The 23,001-nt window shown below is 41.2% G+C and overlaps 1 protein-coding gene across 5 annotated transcripts; it reads right to left on the reverse strand.

The window, feature by feature from the left end:
* Positions 1-2,683: 2,683 nt before the first annotated feature.
* On the reverse strand, positions 2,684-21,987 carry CAPSL (calcyphosine like). Of its 5 annotated transcripts, none has more exons than XM_084629651.1 (5): positions 18,589-18,670; positions 17,631-17,767; positions 16,159-16,336; positions 15,107-15,316; positions 2,684-3,171 (listed from the first exon to the last, which is right to left on the reverse strand). In XM_084629651.1, exons 1-5 carry the CDS (start codon positions 18,643-18,645, stop codon positions 3,070-3,072), a joined length of 684 nt encoding a protein of 227 aa, XP_084485777.1. In that variant the 5' UTR covers positions 18,646-18,670; the 3' UTR covers positions 2,684-3,069. The 5 variants fall into 5 exon arrangements, with proteins under 5 accessions (XP_084485777.1, XP_084485780.1, XP_084485779.1 ...); XM_084629654.1 differs by lacking the exons at positions 2,684-3,171; positions 18,589-18,670 and adding exons at positions 9,845-10,932; positions 21,888-21,987; XM_084629653.1 differs by lacking the exons at positions 2,684-3,171; positions 18,589-18,670 and adding exons at positions 9,845-10,932; positions 21,855-21,963.
* Between the last annotated feature and the right edge of the window lie 1,014 nt (positions 21,988-23,001).

Raw genomic sequence — 23,001 nt, forward strand, 5'->3', positions numbered from 1 at the left:
AAGGAACTAGTTCCATTCAACATTTTAAAAAGCAGATGCCCAAAGTTAGGCACGAACTGGTAAGATTTTCAAAAGAGCCCAGCACCCAACAGCTCCAATCTAGGCACCGATATAAGCATCCCATCCAATTCCCAGTGAAATCAATGGAAAGGCTCCCATTGATTACAAGGCATGCTGGATCAGGCCCTTCATGCACAGATCTTCCAAACAGCTCAGCCCCTATCTGAGCATTAATGTGAGGGGACCAGATTATCTGACGTGCTTGGCACCTGATGGCTATCACTGGACTTCCTTTGAAAATCTGGCCATCGACCATTATTTTGGCTCCTAAATTAGAGATTTTCCAAGGTGCTCACCTTGAATTCACATCTGAAATTTTGTGTGTGTGCTTGCACATTTAGGGGAGTGTAGACCTGGACATGCAAAGTATCACTTTGCATTCACTTAAAAAAGTGGCACTATCAGCATTTTTGATGCATGGCCAAATTCTGGATGACATCATGGAAAACGTCCTTCCACCAGAATGACGTGAGGGTGTGTCCCCACAAACCCCAATGGGTAACAGGGTTACACAGCAGTTATAATAATTCATGCAGTTTCCTTAGTTCAGCTGAAAGGTGGAGGAGTTTGCTCAGCCACTTTTCACAGATCACTGTGCAGGCTCAGGTACTAAATAGGTCTGCATATGCCAGATTAGATAGAATATATGTACATCTTTTTTTCAGCACATCCTGCCCAAACCACACTCTTTTCTCCTGTGCTACATACTTGTGGGCAGACATGTTCTGTTGGTTCTCCTGTCAGCAGAGTTTGGTCAGATTGTTTGACTGGTATGTGGCAGATTTATGCCACATCTACGTCTGACATAGGTCCACATGTATGGGGCCATACATCTGTCAGGCTCCTCTGGTGGCTTTTTATGCTAACATCCCACACACCAGTCAACGCTCCCTTGTGCATCAATGTTCCCATCTATTTGCAGCCTAGTTTGCACTGTGTAAACAACTTCTGCTAGCCATCTGCCTATCAGTGAAACAAACACTGACCTCTGTAAATAAAAAGATCAATAGTGAGTGAAAGCTGTTTGTAGTGACGCTGAGCCAGAAGTGTTAATTGCTTCCCAAGACGCAATTTGTTCCCAGCAGACATTATTAGTTTGTTTACCAAACTTATTCCTCTTGTACTTGTTCATCAGAAACAATAGCAAAATAAACCTTCGCCTCAATGCCTCATTAGGAGGATAAAAGGCCTTCTAACATCCGTGATATATACATGGGAGCCAATCCTGCACAGGACCAAGAAGCATTTAAGTGGATGAGATGCAGAAAATGTCTGGATCAGCAAAGTAAATTCTATGTCATGCAAAATCTTGCCCCCTTTTGCAAGGGACTGAGAGTGAGATTTAAATAGGTATTAAAGCACCTAGAGATACAAACAGGAGTCAGCTCCCATTGAGGTGCTGAGTACGCCCATCTCCTACTGAAATTATTGTGAGTTGAGGGCACTGCTTAGTATAGTTTCAAGTCTCAGTCCTGAGGTGAAGAGAAGGAAGCACTGAGCCCAGTCTCCTCTCACTGATGTCAGTGGGAATTGTATACATTCAGCACTTCCAAGGATTGTTCATCAGCTTGCAGATTCAAGCCAACAATTTTGCTCGGTGCTGTTAATCTGCATCTCTCACGGGGTCAGCACAGCTCCTTACTCAGTTTTCACTTAGTCCTTCCTCAGGCAAATTCCATTTGACAGGCCAAATCCTGAATGGTTCTGAGCAACACTGACTTCCATGAGAGCTGCAGGTGCTCTGCACCTCACAGATACGTGGTGCTGACCGCAGTCTCTACCACAGGGTGATTACCCAGACATTTAAAGATGGAACGGTGTGTCAGATTTAGGGCTTGAATCTGAGATGGGTGCAAAATGGACTGCACAGAAAAGGAACGAGTGTTCCTCATGACATCTATCCCTCACTCGCACAACACATGCTAGAATCTAGGCACTTGTTACAGTACATCCAGAAGCCAGATCAGTGCTGGGCTTTACCATTATAGCATTCCCTAACTAGCTCTCAAAGCTCAGAATCAACCCCATGATGGAAAAATATACATGAGGTTGTTGGGATCATATAGACAAATTTGGCAGTCTTCTCCTATTTGCTTACACAGAGATATAACTTGATTGTGAGCCTTTTCTCCATAAATACATTACCTGTTATATGGAAAAGTATGTATATTTTTAGAGGAACAAACCTGGATAAGAAGTTCAATCTTGTATTCATTGTAGTTCAATAGCAAAACTCCCACTGACTTCAATGGAAGCACGAGAAGTCTTAAAGAACATTTACCATAACTATGGCCCCTATCTTGCATATGCTTATGACTATGGGTAACTTTACACATGTGACTCATCCCACTGTACTGCTCACATGCTAAGGTAGTTGCGGGATTGGGGCTCATGTTTGTAAAAACATAAATGTAAATGATCTATACTGGATTAAACAGGTAGGGTTTGATAGTTAATTTGTTCTTTGTTTTATGCATTTGTTGTTTCGGTTGCAGGCACTTTGAGGTTGTCTTTTTAAACTTGTTAAAATGTAATACAAAGGAAACTTTAAAAATAATTGTTCAAAATTATTTCAGAGTCAAATAAACCCCTTATTATGATGATCAGTAAATAGAACAAAACATTAAAAATTAGTGATTTTATATATGTCAGGAATATCTACATTACAAATCTAATAAATGGCCATACAACAGACAAGCGATTACACTGAAAATGCAATTGCCAGCTTAAATAGATTATCACATCTCCAGCTCACGCTGTTCTTTTGACTGTCATTAAGCCCTGCTTGTTAATTGCCTATTATGAGCCCCCTACTGAAAATATTAAAGCATGTGCAAGGGTTGAGTTATTTAATTGGGAAACCACTGATTTTGCAGGTGCAATGTCATTGCATGTTTCTGAAAATCTAGCCCAAGGAATCAGCTGGAAACAAATCAAACCCACACTGAACTCCTGAAAAACATTGCACTTCTTTACAGTCTCTGATGCAAAAAGTAGTAACAGCAAAAATCATAGTTTCCAGGATTTCTTCATCATCAGATTGAAGTAGGCATCACTATCCACAGATGCACTAACTCCAGCGTAATAGTTCAAAAACTCATCTTTTGTCACCTAAAAACAAGAAAGCCAAAGTTAACTACTTGCCATGCTGACACCATACACTGCTATAGACCAAATCAGAAAGTTTAACACATTCCAAAAATGTTTTAAACATTTGATTAGTATCATTCAGCTCTGTCTGATTATGTCCAATTGTCAACTATTTCAATATTGAAATTCATATTTACTGGCAACTTTTGCTTGTCTCTGCTCACATAGGTACCAAAATTGAGAGTCTGAAACACTCCCAGTTCCTACAATGAGAAATGGAGCAGGACATTTTGTCCTGAAATGGTGAATATGAGAAAAGTTACCAGATGTTATTAACCACAGCAAGACAGGAATAAAATTCACAACTCAGACATCACAATAGAGTAGAGTGGGCCAATAGTAATGCCACCACCAGCAGGAATATGGAGAAGAAATGACAAGGTTAGAACAGCAACCCAGTACCTTTCAAAAGGAGCAATTAAGAGAAAATACATTTTAGAAATAGTTTAAGAACAGAAATTATAGTATAAAACTAGAGCTGGTCGAAAATGTTTTCCCCCTCAAAAATAATTTAGTCAAAAATGAAAAAAAAATAATCAGCACAAATTCAAATACTGAAAAATGTTGGCCACAACCCAAAATATTTTGGAGTTTAGCCCAAATATTTGTTTTTGGTGGTTTTTTGGTTTGTAACAAAAATATCATTTTTTTCTGTGAAGAGCAGACACTTTTCATAAAAATTTCAATTATTCAACCCCCCTATTTTGAATGCTAATGGGATCCTGCCACCATTCCTCAGGCAGAACTTCCACTGACGTCAATGGGCATTTTGAATGCAGATCAATAGCAGAGTGGTGCCCATGTTCATTTCAAAAAGTATTTTCCTTCTTCAGGGCTAGGTTCAATATAAAATTTACAGCGCCAGGTTTTTAAAGGTATTTTGCTGCTAATTCCTATTGAAATCAATGTGAGTTAGGCGCCTACATACCTTTACAATCTGGCTCACAATGTCTAAGCTTCTACATCAGGGGTCGGCAACCTTTCAAAAGTGGTGTGCCAAGTCTTCATTTATTCACTGTAATTTAAGGTTTTGCATGCCAATAATACATTTTAATGTTTTTAGAAGGTCTCTCTCTATAAGTCTATATTACATAACTAAACTATCATTGTATGTAAAATAAATAAGGTTTTTTAAATGTTTAAGAAGCTTCATTTAAAATTAAATTAAAATGCAGTTTAGTGTGAGCCTTGCCCTTGCTTTTCCTTGCTGAGTTTTCCAATGCCCCCAGGCCAGCTGCTGGGACCCCTGCTGGCAAGGGGCTGGCAGCTGGAACCCCAGACCGGCAGTGGGCTGAGCAGGGCTGGCGGCCGGAACCCCAGCCCGCTCAGCCCACTGCCTGTCTGGGGTTCCGTCCGCTGGCCTCTGATTAAACAGGTGGGGTTTGATAGTTAATTTGTTAATTGTGGGGTTCTGTTCACCGAGGCCGACAGCGGGCTGGCAGGGGGCCGGCGGCCAGGACCCCAGGCCAGCAACAGAGTACCACTGAAAATCAGCTCTTGTGCCACCTTTGGCACACATGCCATAGGTTGCTGACCCCTGTTCTATGTCATGGGTGCGATCCATGGAGGTATGTTGGAGCCTACGTCACAGGTTTAGGCACCACTGTAGTCTACCACTGGTTAACCCTGTATGCACCTAAACTCACTTGGCACCTATGTTTTTACAGTAAACATTCTCTGGACACTTATGGTTTTTGATTCTGTGCATGCATGCTGCTGACTCAGTCTAGGCATCTGTGCACCTATCTCCCCCTAAGCCCCAGAGCAATTAGCAAACTGGGGAAGACGGGCATTTGGCAGCCTAAGTCACATGCAAGGGCCTGATCTGGTAGGCGTGCTCAGAGGCTGCGTAGTGAATCGAATCCCTCAAGTAAGTGCACACAAAATAGCGGAGCAGGGCGGGGGTGCTTATGGAACGTTCTGATGTGGGGCTCCCTCAATCTTTCCTATTGAAGTTGTTCCACTTTAGTTAAGCCATTGAAAAACTAAATATTAATTGGGCCAGCGAAAGAGTTAGAATGACTATAAGCTAGTAGTTAGAGCACTGACCTGAGAGGTGACAGATCCCTGTTCAAATCCCTTTTGCCTCCCATGTGGGGAGAACTTGAACTCAGGGTCTCCCATATCGTGGGTGAATAGCTAACCAGTAAGCTAAAGGTTTTAAGGGAGAGCCACCTCTGCCCCCCCCTTAGCTATTTTATTTCGGGACCCACACGCATTTAGCCGCCTATCTTCCCCTGGTTCACCAATAGCAAGCAGAGATAGTCACTTCCCTGCAGCCTGGACTTAAGGACTTAGCACACACCCCTCTGGTTGGGGCCGGATTTCCAGTAGGCACATGTAGGGTGACCAGACAGCAAGTGTGAAAAATCGGGACGGGGGTGGAGGGTAATAGGAGTGTATATAAGAAAAAGACCCAAAAATTGGAACTATAAAATTGGGACATCTGGTCACCCTAGGCACGTGCCAAGGGGTCGCCGGTGTTCAAGGGGCACCTTACCTCTCGAAAACTGTGTGCAACACGAAGGTCCCCTGTATGCAGGGGGAAGGCGCTGAAGATGCTGTGCCTTGGGGTGTGTAAGGTGTACATCTGGCCCTGCCTCTGGTTAGTATCTCCTACTGGCTAGCTTAGGCCGCTCCTTCCAGCATGCTGCCTTTCTGGATCACATTTTTAGCTGCCTATCTCCCCCCATTCACTGTTTCGGAACCTAGGTGCCTAATGCAGGCTTTGTGGATCATAGTGCTGTTTCTGTAATTTTCTAGGCACCCAAAAAGTTAGGTGCTGTGAATTGTAACATCACAATGCTTACATCCTTTTGTGGCTTTGGGCTCATTTACTGCTATAGAATTGTTTTTCAGTTACCAAAAGTATTGAAGCTACAGAATGAGGACACGCACATTCCTGGAGTCAAGCGGCAGGCCGCAGCTTCTATTAAACTTTTAACACAAGGGAGGGGCAGTATCCACTCATCACCCATACTCTCCTATACGAGGCATTTAATTGGTTCCAGTGTGGGGGAGTTACCGGGCTCCTCACCATATAACCCATCACTGGCACCAGGGTTACAAGGCTCCTTATCATATAACCCATAACGCAGGGTAGGTTCACCTGAGTGACTAGCTTGGTCACTCCCCCTCCCAAATCCTGCCACACTGCCTGGTATCACAATTCCTGTCCAATCCATTCCCTCACATCCTGGAGCCATATGTCAGCACCTTCATCTGACAAATGGACTCCCTCATTTCCAGAAACGTCCGGCCAATTGTAACAGATCTCCCTATGCTATATCACTGAACCCCCCGTGTCCAGGAATATCTCGGCGACCTCTCTATTGCCTGCTATCAGCCACCAGTGCCTTTGCATCTGCCACAGACTGCTAGGAAATCCTTTTTCTCCCAGCCTTACCTCCTGAGCTGGACGCAAGGAGCGGGTGATGTAGGAGCCCCTATGAGGGGTCCACACCAGCTAAGGCTTTCCATATGCAGGGGAAATCTCTACTGGCTTGATCTGCCAGTTTTAAGGCAGTTTTGTGTGAGGAGACTGGCACAAAGGTGCCCAAACAGACCAGAGTGTCAGATTCTCAATCTGCATTTAGGAATATGTTTAGTTACCCAGTTCTTCAGAACTTAATTATCTTGAACCGGGAATGACTTTATGATTTACATATTAACTGCAGGCTTCATGAGGTTAATGTGAATTAAACAAGGATTTTTGATCATATCAGCCCAAATGTTTCTCTCTCTCTCTCTTCCTGCCCACCCCCCGGCCCCAACCAAACTAACAAAGAGGAAAAATGAAGTGGAAGTTTTGATATGGTTGAGGAATTAGGGTGTATGGCAAGTCAGTCAAATAAGAACCAAGGATCAGTGGGAGAATTCTGACTCCAAACCTGCACATGCTGGGGCTCCCATGTGGATGACTAGCCTCTCAATGTAATTTCCGATTCCTTCCACCCCACAGGTAGAATGGCTTGTTTAGCAGCCCAGCAACCACTACTCCCACTGCTCTATTTGCTTATCATTCTCATCTCTGACAGCGGTACAAGGCGAAGAATGAAAGTTAAGTCTGCCTGCACTAGCATTAACTTCTGCTGTGTTTTTTGCCTGTAAAAGTATTTCCCCCTGGGCAATATGCTCCGTGGAGTGGTTGTTCCCTGGATCTCTACCTCTCACACACCAGGGGAGCTCAAACACATGGTGCTTGTTTGCACCAGAGGGCTTCTATGGGCTCAGGCAGAGGGAGGAGAGCAGACTGCTGTTTCTATGAATCAGCGTAACATGCGGCCAGAATGCCTGCTCCTTTGTCCCCTGCACAGACTGGAGGACACCACAGAGCTCATTGTTTACAATGGTTTTCAACTGCGGCTTGTGTTCCAATTTAGGATTCTATGCTGCCCTTGATCCACATGCATCGCTCCTGCTGGCATCAATAGGCATTCCATATACCGATCAAAAACACTACATGCTTCGGCCTAAGGTGTTCCCTACAATTTATATACCATGCGGTGTAGCTTGAGTTTCATGATCAGAAATGAGAAATTATGCGATGGAACAAAGTGTTAAATAACATTTTAGAATCTTAATTCTAATCCCAGATAAAACTGGTGTGCATTACCACATATATTCTAATAACTGCTGCCGTGCCTATTGCAGCATCAAGCTCTAGAAGATATATGATACAGCCACACAAGCCTCTCTACAGCATCTCTTCAGTATTTACTTCATATAGACCAACGTGCACAAGAAACTACAGTTTAACAGATGCTGTCTAATGGATTCAACTTCATTCAATGCAATTTTATAACTATCTCTGTTTACAGTACAGTGTACAACAGTGCTAGACACTGCTGCTGGCTCCAAGCATACAGCATTATTTAGAATGGCATCTGAGACCAGACTCAAGCCCTTAGGTCCACACTGCCTTTGATCTGTACACTGAACTTCTGTTAAAGTCAATGCAAGTTTTATCCATAGGTCAAGGATGGCTGCGTCGGGTCCTTAGTATATAACTTTTTCAATTTAGCAGCCAATGTGCTGTGCTTGTTTGTATGATTTTGCATACCTGTAATAAAACTATATTTGTTATTGTAGAGATCCCCATTGAATTCTACTATATTTGCTAGAGGGTAAAAAAATATTTCAGCTCAGCTCTTTTTCCCCCTCCGCATACAATCTACCTTTTCTGCAGTTACAAGTTTTGATTTAAAAAGCGGACTGAGGGCCTGGTTCTACTGCAGTGAACGGGAACATTGCCAGAGGGATTAGAATCAGTAACAGTTCCAGGGAAGTTTTCAGGGTTCTTTATTCATGTGTAATGACTTCCAGAAAAAAGGGTGTGGCAGGGGAGGGACCATGTGCCCTAGTGGCCCAGACTTACTTACAGAGAATCCAAAGGGAGGTCAGCTGGTTTTCAGCCTATTGCAATAGCGGCCACAGAGTCCTGCTCTCTGCAGAATAGGATGTACCAATTCTGTCCCTGTTCACCTCACTCACTTCCCTGCACAAAGTTCTATTACTCAGGGTTGGTGTAGAAAGAGAAGGGAAATCTAATCTCAAAGCAGTGATCTTTCATTAATCACAATGGTCTTGATCCTTTGCTCACTGAAGTCAATGGCAAAGTTCCCACTGACTTTAATAGTGTAGGATCAGGGACAATACGTTTTGCAGTGTCAGAGCTTTTCATCCAATTTACAAACAAAAATTTGTGTTTGAAAAGGCATATTGCACTTAGCCTTGAATAGATATTAGAATTTTATATGGTTAGTATTAAACAGACAATCTGGTCAAGAATTAAGGTTAGTAAGACAAAACTTTTCACTTCACTTGATTTAATGTCAGCACAACAGATCACTGTGGATTTTGGGAGTCTTTAGATACATTATATGCCAGAGTGGGATCATTTTTCACTTTGTGACTCTCACAGCCCACTAACGTTACATCTTTATTTAAAATGTGCAAGGTATAGAATATACCTGTTACAGACCCAATAAATAAATTAATAAGAAAGTGGCTACATATAACTGCCAGCATGTGAAATGGCACATGTATTTTTCATGTAAGGCACCTTTCTACTTCACGTACATGAATTTATTTGTTGGTCCACAACAGTATCACATTATGTAAAGAGTCCTCATTTCCTTGATGACACATTATCTAATCAAAATAATTTCCCTTTCCAGTTACACCAACTTCCATAGTTATTAATTTACGCAAGTGTGCAGAGTCTTACCAGATCAAGGCAAACATTGACTTTGCACAGCTGTGGTGAGGAATTCCAGATACCTACTGTTGTGATGATAGGTCATACTGAAACAAACTAGCAAGTATGTATCCCATAAGGCCATGTTTCCAAACAGCTCAGGGCCAGATTTTAAGTGCTCAGTAGCTACTAACTGCCATTGTGACATTTAAGGTCAGATTTTCAAAATCACACACTGAACTTTTGAAAATCAGGCCACTTAGTTTGGTATGTAAATAAGAGCCGAGCTCTTGAAAATCGAGCTCCACTTCTGGGTGTTAAGCGCTTGTGAAAATGTGGCCAATAGCACTTTTTGTTGGCTCTGAACATGGCTCGATTTGTTGTCAAAACCTCAAGTCTTTTACTAAGGATAGAGAGATTGAAAACACAAGTATATGACACTGGCACAAATTAATTGGAGTAAATTCTGCTTCATGTAAACCATTTACACAATGACAACAATTTACTCTGGGACAAAGACAAACTGACACAAGAGAAATGAGAAAAGGAACCAAAGCAAGGATAATTAGAGGAAGTATGGCTTTCAGACAGGCCCCTTCTCTCACCGTCCTTTCTTCTCACAGGTAGCTGACCAGACATCAGCTCTCACAGACACTGACATGACAGGAGAGTCCTGTTATCTCTTCCAGTTAATTAATGTCCAGTCTTTTTCAACAGCAAAGCCAAGAAAAAATAAGATTATGAAGTTCTTTAGTTCATAAAAAATTCCCAGGAGAAGTATCTTCGTAATATGTATAGTCTTTCAGATTAGGTCCAGCATAGACACTGGGTGGAGCACTGGTAGGTATTCCAATTGCACAGTTACAAGAGAACATTGTAAAGCATCTATGCCCTCTGGTGACTTTGATAAAGGAATAGAAGGAAAAAGAAGGAAGATAAATCTATGGAGCTTTAGGACAGTATACATACTACAAAAATGCCTATACATTTATACTAAGTATATACATCCCAGAATCCTCTGCTCTGGTGCTATGGTACCTTCTTTGAAACACAGCTGCAGCTTATGCCATGAATTTGGAAACATGTTTGGGAATGAAAGGTGCCTAGCACACATGTCTGAGGAGAAACTGGTTACTCATCTGAGAGAAGAAACAACATAGAGAAGGGGAGCAGGAGGAAAAGGGAGGGGCGTGATTATTGGCAGTGCTACCAAATCTCCTCTTAGCCTATGATGTCCATCAGCTCAGCATGGTCCTGCCAAAACAATGTGGTATAGTGAGTATTGTCTCTTCTGATATATTGAAATCAGCACAGTGACTACAAGGTACTATTGTGGGAAACGTGACCATATTATTATGCACATATTTAATCATGTGGAGCTAAGCAGCTGGAAATAATGTCTTGTTTCCTTAAATGTACAGTTAGAATTTCCAAGCATTTCTCATCATGATAATGAAATAGACATCAGTGTCTATTGAAGCGCTGACTCCTGCATAGTAGTTCATGAATTCTTCTGTTGTAACCTAAAGTAGAAAATTTTAAAACAGAAAAGGAAACCTTCATTCTTCATGTCATAACACATACATACTATATGTAAATAAACATCTGTAAATGAGCAAGATTTAAGCCATATACTTGTTGTGCTTCAAGTTATCTTGAATTAGGAAGGAACCTAAGACAGGAGGGAAAATGAAGAAGGTGTAACTCCTTCAGTAGTGGAAAGTCCTAAAATGTAGAGGTCCTGTTCCCTATGTGAACCTAGTTGAAATTAGTTCTCATCTTCCCTGAAAACTGAAAGACAGAATCAGTGAAGCTCTCGTCCTTCAAAAAGACAACTATTGCCATTTAATTTTCTCTTTGACTCATCTGAATTTGGACAGCAAATTCATTACATTGTAATGAATGAATTGGAATGGGTTCCTGCTGCTATTGGGAGATTGTAGTTTTATATCCATTTATCAAGCTAAAGATGCCATTCTTCAGAGTAGACCTGACTAAAAGAGAGAAAGCAGTTTTTAAATCCCAGCTGAGTTTTGTTTATTTTGATATGCATTTCTGGGTTGAAACCATTTACAAAAGCAACTAGTCTGCCTATCCACTTTTTAAATTGGCCTGACCTTTTATATGTGGAGAAATATTTTTCCAATCCTTCATTTATATAAATGTTTTTGTGAAGTTTTAATCTTTGGACCATTTATACAGTACTTTGAATAAAGCTATTTACAAAAAAGATATCTCCCAGTCATTGTTCCAGTCTTGTGTTTGGGAGACACCTAAAATGATTCAATAACTGGGGGATCTGGACCTTAAAGCCTATTCCACTTATTATAAACAGGCATCCAGCTTCCCAAGCTTGGTTGACTCAGCAAGACTATGGTGCTTTTGCTAAGGTGATTTTTATCTGAAGCTCAGTGTTAAGGCACATTGGCTAAAACAAATTAGTTCTGCTCACTAAGCCAGACATCCTTACCAGCTCCATTATATGAATTTCGCTTATCTGAAACCACCTGTTAACAAAAGCAAGCCCAGATCCCCGCTGCTAACGTCAGGGGACATGTCCTTGTTTCAAATAACAGGAAGCTTTGGAAGCTCCATGAGTTTACAACAGTGGTGTGGCTTAGATCAGACTCCAGCTCAGAGAGGTCAAGTTTGTTGTTCAGAAGGACCTGTGGTCTAGAGGATTAGGCACAAGACTTGGAAACAAGAGATGCAAGTTCTGACCCTGACTTTTCTATGACCTTGGGCTTTTGTAAAGTAGGGACAATTATATTTACTTCCTAAATATGTTTGTGTGTTGAAAGTGTTTATAAAGTGCAAAAAACATTGTTAAGACCAATTAGTGGCACAGGTGGTAACAAAAATCCGAACTCTGGCCCCAATTCAGGAAAGCACTGAAGTATGTGGCGATCAGCTGGGCTTAACAGTGAAATCTTCGGTGAGCTTAAACACAAAAAGGAAGCTTACAAGAAGTGGAAACTTGGTCAGATGACTAGGGAGGAGTATAAAAATATTGTCCAAGCATGCAGGGGTGTAATCAGGAAGGCCAAAACACAACTGGAGTGGCAGCTAGCAAGGGATGTGAAGGGTAACAAGAAGGATTTTGACAGGTATGTTAGCAACAAGAAGGTGGTCAGGGAAAGTGTGGGACCCTTACTGAATGGGGGAGGCAACGTAGTGACAGATGATGTGGAAAAAGCTGAAGTACTCAATGCTTTTTTTGTCTCTGTCTTCACAGACAAGGTCAGCTCCCACACTGCTGTCCTAGGCAACACAGTATAGGGAGGTGAGCAGCCCTCAATGGTGAAAGACCAGGTTAAGGACTATTTAGAAAAGCTGGACATACACAAGTCCATGGCTCCAGATCTAATGCATTCGAGGGTGCTGAGGGAATTGGCTGATGTGATTGCAGAGCCATTGGCCATTATCTTTGAAAACTTGTGGCGAATGGGGGAGATCCCGGACAATTGAAAAAAGGCAAATATAGTGTCCATCTTTTAAAAAGGGAAGAAGGAGAACCCAGGGAACTACAGACCGGTCAGCCTCACCTCAGTCCCTGAAAAAATCATGGAGAAAGTTCTCAAGAAAACCATTTTGAAGCACCTGGAGTAGAGAAAGGTGATCAGGAACAGTCAACATGGATTCACCAGGGGCAAGTCATGCCTGACCAACCTGATTGCCTTGTATGATGAGATAACTGGCTCTGTGGATATGGGGAAAGCAATGGATGTGATATATTTTGACTTTAGCAAAGCTTTTGATACCATCTCCCACAGTATTCTTGCCAGCAAGTTAAAAAAATATGGATTGGATGGATGGACTATAATGTGGATAGAAAGCTGGATAGATTGTCGTTCTCAACGGGTAGTGATCAATGGCTCAATGTCTTGTTGGCAGTTGGTATCAAATTGAGTACTCCAAGAGTCGGTCCTGGGGCCGTTTTTGTTCAACATTTTTATTAATGATCTGGACGATGGGATAGATTGCACCCTCAGCAAGTTCGCAGATGATACTAAGATGGGCGGAGAGGTAGATATGCTGGAGGGTAGAAATGGGGTCCAGAATGACCTCGACAAATTGGAGGATTGGGCCAAAAGAAATCTGATGAGGTTCAACAAGTACAAGAGTGGAGTCCTACACTAAGGATGGAAGCATCCCATGCACAGCTACAGGCTGGGGACCAACTGGCTAAGCAGCAATTCTGCAGAAAAGGACTTGAGGATTACAGTGGATGAGAAGCTGGATATGAGTCAGCAGTGTGCCCATGTTGCCAAGAAGGCTAACGGCATATTGGGCTGCATTAGTAAGAGCATTGCCAGCAGATTGAGGGAAGTTATTATTCCCCTTTATTCAGCACTGGTGAGGCCACATCTGGAGTATTGCATCCAGTTTTGGGCCCCCCACTACAGAAAGGATGTGGACAAATTAGAGAGAGTCCATCAGAGGGCAACAAAAATGATCAGGGAGCTGGGGCACATGACTTATGGGGAGAAGCTGAGGGAACTGGGCTTGTTTAATCTGCAGAAGAGAAAAGTGAGGGGGGATTTGATAGCAGCCTTCAACTACGTGAAGGGGGGTTCCAAAGAGGATGGAGCTCGGCTGTTCTCAGTGGTGGCAGATGACAGAACAAGGAGCAATGGTCTCAAGTTGCAGTGGGGGAGGCCTAGGTTGGATATTAGGAAACACTATTTTACTAGGAGGGTGGTGAAGCACTGGAATGGGTTATCTAGGGAGGAATCTCCATCCCTAGAGGATTTTAAGTCCCGGCTTGACAAATCCCTGGCTTGGATAATTCAGTTGGTGTTGGTCCTGCTTTGAGCAGGGGGTTGGACTAGATGACCTCCTGGGGTCTCTTCCAATCCTAATCTTCTATGAAGTCCATCTCCTTATTCATGACTGACTTCAATGCCAATTCACCTCAAAGTTATTTAAGCACGTGCTTAAAGCTAAGCACATGCATAAATACTGTCCTGAATAGGGATGCTTTCCTGAATCAGGGACTCTGTGCTTAAACTAGACCATGCATTGTAGTTTTTTAGCAGGTGAAGAATCTTCTCCTCACAAGGGGTTTGAAAATCAAGGCCTGTTTATTAGTAATAATTGCACTTTTCTTAATTATGTAGTGTGCTGTTGCCCTGAGGTGGAATGCATAGTCTGATGCCGTATCCCATTATTTGCAAATCAATCACAAGTAACTACAAAAATACCCCAAATCCTATGATTTTGCATATGGTCAAATTTTGTTCTATATGCAGTGGGCTTGGGGGTGTGACACAGGCAGGCTGGAGAGGTGAAATCAGTGGATCTGCTGCTACGTGATACCACCAACCATTGGCACGGTTGTGCCGTGGGTAGAGCAGAGGTACAGAAGCAGCTGCAGAGCATCTCCAGTCCAATCCTTCACTCCAGGTAACAGAGCCCTGACCCAATGAGTGCAGGACACAGGACTTAGCCCACTATACTTCGATTGCCCAAATTATTCAAAAAGATAGGTCTCTGCATTAAAAAAGCAGTTGGGTATTAATGGAGGGAAAGAAACAAAAGAACATTATCCTCATGGCTGTACATCCATTTTACTATTAATGCAAAGGATGTATCAATAAGCACGGCACAGATGTGCTGTACATGCTTTTAATTGTTGGATATTGGGCTTGTTTTCCAATGGAGCACCCTTCAGTTGCCTTGTGCTATTCCACTTACCTTCCCATCTTTCTCATACGGTGAATCAAAGTTATCTAGAAAGGCTCTAAAAACTTGATCTTCTGTCCATTCTCCATTCTGATATTTGGGATGATGCTTTGCATTATACACCCCCCGTAAGTCTTCAATGGTTACAATACCATCACCGGTTTTGTCAAACTTCCGAAACGCTTGCATGATGATGTCTTTTCTGGCATTAGACATTGGAGGCTGAAAGCAGATATTAACAGATTAATCCTATGTCTGTCTGCTGTCTGTCCAGTTTCAGCTTCAAGCTTTGCTGCTGCTGTTACTAGTAAACCCACTTTCAGAGAGCCTGGGACATGGTGTGCACATAAATGCTACCCAGAGAAGAGTGTGACAGTCATCCTGTTGGACAAGAGCTTGAGACAGGAAATGCCATTCACCATTGACTAAATAGTGCAACTGATTGGACTCAGACTTCTATCAAAGGTAGAGAAACAAACTGAAAAAACAGGTACAAATGTTTTTTAGAATATCTTTCTGTTCTCTCCATATTAGATTTCACTTGTAACAACAATAGGTATAAGATCTCTCTTTTTTTACATTTGTATTTTAGTAGTATTTACAGGCCCAAACCAAGATTAACACCCCCCCCCCCACACACACACACACATTGTGCTAGGCACTATATGAACACATGCAAAGAGAAGACCATGCTGCCTTAATGAGTTTACAGCATAAGCAGACAAGCAAGACAAAGGACATTTATCATCCCCATTTTAGATAGGGAAGTGAGACCTAGAGAGAGTAGGTGATTTTCCCAAGGAAGTCTGTAGTAAAGCCCTAGAACTGAACCCCAGAACCCTGGCTCCCAGTCCACAGACTGACCCAAAATACCACCTTTCCTTTCTCATTTTTAGATGGAAATGAAATTCTTCAAACTGATGTTGTCCCTTTGATATTTATGTAGATACCAGTATTACTGATAAAATAGAACTGCATTGACCTATTACTTGACTGTTTAGCTAGTCATGGAACAGGATTTTTCTCATTTAGATAACAAAAAAGCACGTTGTTTGGAAACTTACTCTTAACGTTACAAGAAATTCATCAAAGTCTATTGTTCCGTTGCCATCTTTATCAAAGATCCTGAAAAGCTCTTGAGCTTCTTCCTTGTCCATCATCACGGCATAATCATTTAACCCTTTCAAGAATTCTTTGAAATCAAGGGTTCTGCTTTTGTCATCATCCATAATCTGAAATACCCTGTGGAAAAACGTGTGTTTAAAATAAATAAAATAAAGAATGAGAGTAGTACAAGAGGCAGAATTTACATAGAAGAATGACAGTTTATTAGGACTTGAAAGGGACACCTTATTGGGATAACATTTCCTCTTCGTAAAGTCTCTTCAGAGAAAAGGCGGTATTGAGGTGGTAATGAGCAATGCCTGTCAATCAGCATTGCTTACCCCACCTAGTCAGTTTGGCAAGACCTATTTTCCATTCCCTCTCTCTGAACATGAAATGTGACCTTCACAAAACACAAACTGCTAAGATGGTAGTTGGAAGATGTTTTACTTTTAAATAGGACTGCAGTAAAGGAAGTATACAAGTATTTTTAAAAATCCAACCCCAATATAATAATTATTATTATTGTATTGAAACTGAGCCGTCTGGTAAATCATAGCCGTTGGGAATGGTTGAAAGAATTGTCAAACTCAGCTGAGATGGAGAAAAAATTATAATCAGTGACTAAACAGAAAACTACATTAAAATTGGTGACACACAGATGCAGTTGTGATAGAACATGACTCATACATGATGTAATTACTAAAGCAACATTTTCAGATTTAATGACTTGCCCAGGGTCACAAAGGAAGTCTGGCCATGCGTGCAAGTCATTTTAGTTTCTCTGTGCCTCACTTCCCCATCTGTAAAATGGGGATAATAATACTTCCTTTGTCTTTCTAGTCCACTTCCATTGTGAGCTCATTAACTAATATACACATGTAACTAGTGCACACTGATCCTATGGCCATGCACTTTGGTCTAATGGTCCTACCTCACACCCAAGCCCTGTCCCATATCAAAATTTTAAATAGGAAAACAGAAGTTAAATGTGCAAAGCAGGAAGCTTGTTGTCCAGACCATCAGCAGGTACAAATCAGTGTCATTTCACTGAAGAATAAGGATTTGGATCTGGCCCTTGTACCTTTACATCCCTTTGTTTTGATGTTGGCGATGCAGATGCTTGCATTAATTTCAATTCCTTGTTCTTTCCATTGCTCTCTTTTGTTTAGTTGGTTAGTTTTACATTTTTATTGAAAAATCTTTGAAGAAAAAAATAGTACTGGAGTTGCAGTTGCACTTCACAAATCCAAACACCCCTGAACTCTGGAGCATTTGAAATCCTGGCTCCATGAAAGTCCGTTGGAGTTTTGCCACTGACTTCAATCAATAGCTGATATTTTGCAGCTTAGGCCCATTTTAGCCGTATTGATATAGCATCTTATTACTCAAGTTCTTTGCTTTAATAATGTATTTGGCTTCTTGGATTTACCTGCCAAGTCCTTTGATGCCTGCAGACCCCCTTGCTAGACACTGCAGCCGAAGCCTCTCAATTGGGTCTGTGGTTTTGGCCAAGTTTCTTTTGGCCTGGATTGCCATGTCCCGGTCATGCCTCGCTGTACCAGGCATCTAGAACAAGAATTTCCCCCTTTAGCAAAGATTCACAGAGCTGAAAAAGGCTTTATCTGATTGGCACTGATTACCAAGTACGGTCTTTAAAACATGTTCTTGAATACCGAAACCTATCTTACTTCCTCAGACTGCACAAATACTTCACTTGTAAGAGCTTTCTGCTTGTTAATGAACGACTTTTGTGGCCATTTGATATTATCAGTCAAAAATATCATTGCACAAAACTGGAAATACAAGCTGCCCTTGGGAGGAAATAAACAGCTAGCAAGAGTCTGATCTATACTAACCATGTGCAAATGCTAGCTCTCTCTCTGAGACAAATGACAACCTAATGTAGCTGTGTGGTATGCTGCAAAAACTTACACAAATGTAGGCTGTTCAGATAAGCTTAATACTTCCACATGTGAGCAAATATTTAGCAATAATATTTAGCAATTGTATAGGATTATAACAGGTCTGAGGTTGTAGGACCCTGTGTAGAAATGAAAAGTTATTTCTACTAACTCTACCAGGCAGCCAAACCAGGTGGATCCTACTAGTGCTACAAACCATTTCTTGTTCAAGGGATCCATTTCCAACATTTCATAACAACAACACATATTACAACATTCATTACAAACATCACACAATTCATAGATTTCAAGGCCAGAAGGGGCCATTATAAGCACCTAATCTGACATTCTGCATTACACCTCACTCAATAATTTCTGCATCATGTCCAGAACTTCTGTTTTAGCTATAGCATGTCTTGTTTTAAAGGCTTCAAGTGATGGAGAATCTATCGTATCCCCAGGTAAGTTGTTCCAATGGTTAATTACCTTCACAGTTAAAAATGTACACACCCTTATTTCCAGTCTGAATTTGCTTAGCTTCATCTTCTAATCATTGGATCTCATTATGCTTTTTCTGCTAGCTTAAAGAGCTGTCTACTATCAGAAATCTCTTTTAGAGATTTTAGACCATGATTAAGTTACTTGTTAACCTTCTCTTAGATAGAGTAACTAAATAGATTGAAATTATTGTTTTTCACTATAAGGCATGTTTTCCAGACCTCAAAACAATCTGTAGCTCTTTTTGGAACCCTTTCCAAGTTTTCAACAATCTTTTTGAATTGTGGACAGCACTGGACACAGTATTCCAGTCATGTTCACCCTAATGCTGTATACAGAGGTAATTCCACCTCCCAGCTCTTAACATTTATAGTTAAAAATGCAAGTGCTAAATATTACTATAACTTGTAAGGCCTGCACACACTTACATAATTTCACAGCACCACAATTATCAACACGTTGATAAGGCTGAAGAAATCAATTGTTTGAATTCTATTCACAAAGATATTCTTCTGCATAACTAACACATTACACTGAGAAAACACTTACATCTTGGATATGACTTACAGGTAATATAGGACGCTAGGACTATAGTCCTTTCAAAATCTTTACTGGACATTCAATAAACATATATCAAAACAACAGAATACATCCTGCAGCATGTATCCAGTTGAGAAGTTGATGGTAAAAATGCCTGAACCCTGTCTACACTACTGCTTATGCCATTGCTAGGACCAGTGCAGCTTCATCATGCTGGTATACGGTGTAGACAAAGCCCTAAAGTCCTGTAGGAAGTGCACTTTTGTTGCCCTATTGAGGATTGTTGCTCTGTCTTTGGGAACCCATGGACATTCCTTCAAGAAGCCCGGTTCTGAATCACTACTAAGACATTAGCATGAGAGGAATTAAACAACTCCTTATCCTTCCCCTCCTCTCAAAATATTGCTTTCAATGCACTGCTACCTCCTAAAGTTCCCTTTTCACAGACTCCCAATATGTAGCAAATAAAGCAACCAATCCTGTATTTGTTCACCTTAATGGCAACATTCTGCCTGACCTCAGTGGGAGCAGGATCGAGCACCAGATCTTTGAATGGACAAAGGTTATAGAGCCAAGTCAAAGTAAAACAAAAAGACCATCATCTTCTGAAAGACATGATCGCAGCAAAGCCAATAGCTGCTTGTTGTTAAAGTATCCACTAGCCGATACTTAAAATAACTTATGTTTGAATGGGTGATGGATGCAAATCTCCAAAAATAATATAAGTGTTATATTATATATGGGTCTTGTGACCCATCAAGGGGCATAGCAACAGTCTGATGAGAGGTGAGAGATACCTGAAAGATTTAGGACCACATCATACCATTTTGCAATAAATTATGGTGCTTCCAAAATTGGACCCTCCGTGGGGAAAGGAAATTCCAGTCTCTCCCAGAGGCACCCCTCTGCAGACCATCTGGCCTCATCCCCAGTGTCAGCATGGCTTCTTCATGAGGCCACTCATATTGTGCCTATGCCACGTTCTCCATGTATACACTGTAGTGAGCATGGAGCAGGAGCTGATTTCGCTCAGGGAATTTCCAAATAGGAGTGGAGTTGCTGCTTCTGCCCTTCACATTCCCTTCCCCTATTCTGTATCACTTTTCTCCTCTCTGACGGTGTAAGGGTAGGGCAGCATTAATTACTCTGCTCCCCAGACCTCTGTGGCACCTGGGGGAGTGCTAAACCAGGTTTCCACAGACAAGCCAATCCAGTCTGCTGGCTATTGGGACACCCTTTGCAATCAGTGCCTTTAGACACAACCATCAGTAGAATTACACCAGGGATAAATCTGGCCCTTTTACATTCACAGCAGAAACTGGATTAAAGTAACAGCACAGTAAAAACTGATCAAATGAATAATAAATATGACAACTTAGGCCATGAACCTGCCGTTGGAGACACTGATATGTCCATGTGATTCCCACTGAGGTCTATGCAAATGCAGAGTCCATGTTAGTGAATCTTCAGGAATAGGACCTTACACTAGACATTTTGTTTCACTTGTTTTATTCCATAGTAGCATAGAGAAGGATAGAAAAGCCCTTCTAAATCTGACACATTATGGGTCAGAGTTGTTCTCTATGGTAGATCTTCCAGGCCCACGCAGTAGTATGACCTCTTTCTGCGCATGTGATGAATTCACAGCCTTGTAGATATTTCAAAAATCACATGACTGCTACAACACTGCCTTCCTGATGTAGCACATAAAACAAAAAGGGGTAACAGAGCGGGCAAGGATTTATGGGTAACACATAACTTTATTATCCCGGAGTTCTGAAGGTTAAAAATATGCATGATTACTAAAAGATTTAGTGACTATAAACTCTTTAGACATGCTAAACAACAGCTCTACAGGTGCCTTATAAACATGCATTAATAGCCATTGATAAAGCAAGGAAAAGGCACTCTACTAATCTCATATGTCTTTGCTTCCTACCCCAACTGTACAACATCATCAGCTGTCTCCCATAAGAGAAGGACAACATGGTCATTAATTTGTTTAATTAATAAAGTTTTTAGCAATTACAGTTGCCTGAGTTAACTTTTTACTGGCTATGGTGCTTCACATAAATTGGCCAGAGTAAAAATAAAATAAGATTTATTTGTATTGTAAAAATAAAAATGAAATTTCAGGCTGGATTTTTCAAAGAAACTTTAAGGAGTTAGACACCTAAATCCCATTGAAATATAATGAAAATTGGATGCCTAACCCTTAGAGTCATTGAGTTTAAGACCAGAAGGAACAATTAGATCATTTATTCTAAAATCCTGTATATCACATACCATTACTTTTCACCCAGTTACCCCTATATTGAGCTCAACAGAACCCGTTAAAAACCCCTGCCTTATTTCTCTGAAAAACTCTAAAGTGCATGGTATGAAAGGTGAAAGAACACATCATTCTCTGGATTATAGTAGTGCCCACAAGGTGCTAGTTTCTGTCAAAACACGTAATTACACACTGTCCCTGTCCCAAAGAGTCCCACTCCATGGAGACTAACAGCTGAAACTCATGCCAATCTCTTTCGTTTGTTTTTTTCCCCAATAGCACCCCTACTAATAATCTGAACGTCCAAACCTCACAATTGTTTGCCAAGTTTCTTACTTGCAATTTTAAAAGCATGACTTTCTGAAACCATAGACTCATATATAACTGCAATGTTTGAATTCCCCAGTCCCCTACCTTTAAATTCCTAAATTAAATTCTTTACCTTTAATGTTAATCTGTAACCTGTTACTTCTACCTGAAACTATGGACGCTCTCTCGTTCAGCTTGGAAAACTGGTCCTGTCTCTGTCCCCACCACCTCCTCCTCCTCTCCTCCAGGTCACACCCCTGTTGCTTTGATTGGATGGCTCATGGTAACTGAAGCAGGGCTCTAGGAAGCTCCCAAACTGACTGGAGGGATTCCTTGTCCATCTATCTCATTTTACTTGTTTACATATCCCAGCCCCCACTTTTTCAGGAGATTGGAGTTTACCCTCCTGTGTTTCCAAGGAGACGTTGGTCACTGTGACAGGCCAAACCTTCCCTTACTGACTGAGCCACCAGCTAGGAGTAGTTGTGCTGTGCCTGTGTTGTGCGATTAGCAGATTTGTTGTTGGTTTTTTCTTCTTTTCATCTTCTAAATTGCCTCACCCTTCTCCTTTCTGCCCATGCTGGCTGTATGCAGATCTTCCTGCAGCATATGGATTAATAATAGAGGGTTTGACTCCATTTTCTTTGCCCATCCAAATTCCCTATTTAATAAAAGGGTTATGTAAAGATTACAAGATAGTGCTCTATCTAAACATGCATTTGTAAAAAATTACATCTCTTCAAGACTTGATATGATTAAAAAAACTCACTGGTGTAATTCCTGTGTCCAAATAAGATGAGAGAAAGTAATAAATAATTAGTCATTTTGGTTCCACAAAAATCAAGGTGCAGACGTATTCTCTGCAGTTGATTATTTCACTATTTCCAAGAATTATTCAAGAAGAATCTGTATAAGGAAATCCTGGGATTTCATTAATCCACTGAAAAAAGAAAACTGAAAAGAAAATTTGAATGATACAAAATCATGCTCCGTTCTGTTTAGACACAATTATTCTATTTACCATAAGTTACAGTAGAGACCTAGTGTTTGGAAAATAAATCAACCCAGTAAACCAGCAATGTTATATTCAGGGCTGATAGACTCCTGCAATAGCTTCCTGAACCCCCTCAAAATGTCCACTGAAGGCAATGCAAGCCATTTAAAGTCAATACAAGTGTGGGATATGTAAAGAGCAGAGGATCAGACTTTAAGAACGAATTACCAGAGCAGAAAATGATTTAGGCTGCACACAAACACTAGTGTGATGACGTTTGCATCCT

The sequence above is a fragment of the Lepidochelys olivacea genome (assembly GCF_965140295.1).
Source record: "Lepidochelys olivacea isolate rLepOli2 genome assembly, chromosome: 5".
Lineage (NCBI taxonomy): Eukaryota > Metazoa > Chordata > Testudines > Cheloniidae > Lepidochelys > Lepidochelys olivacea.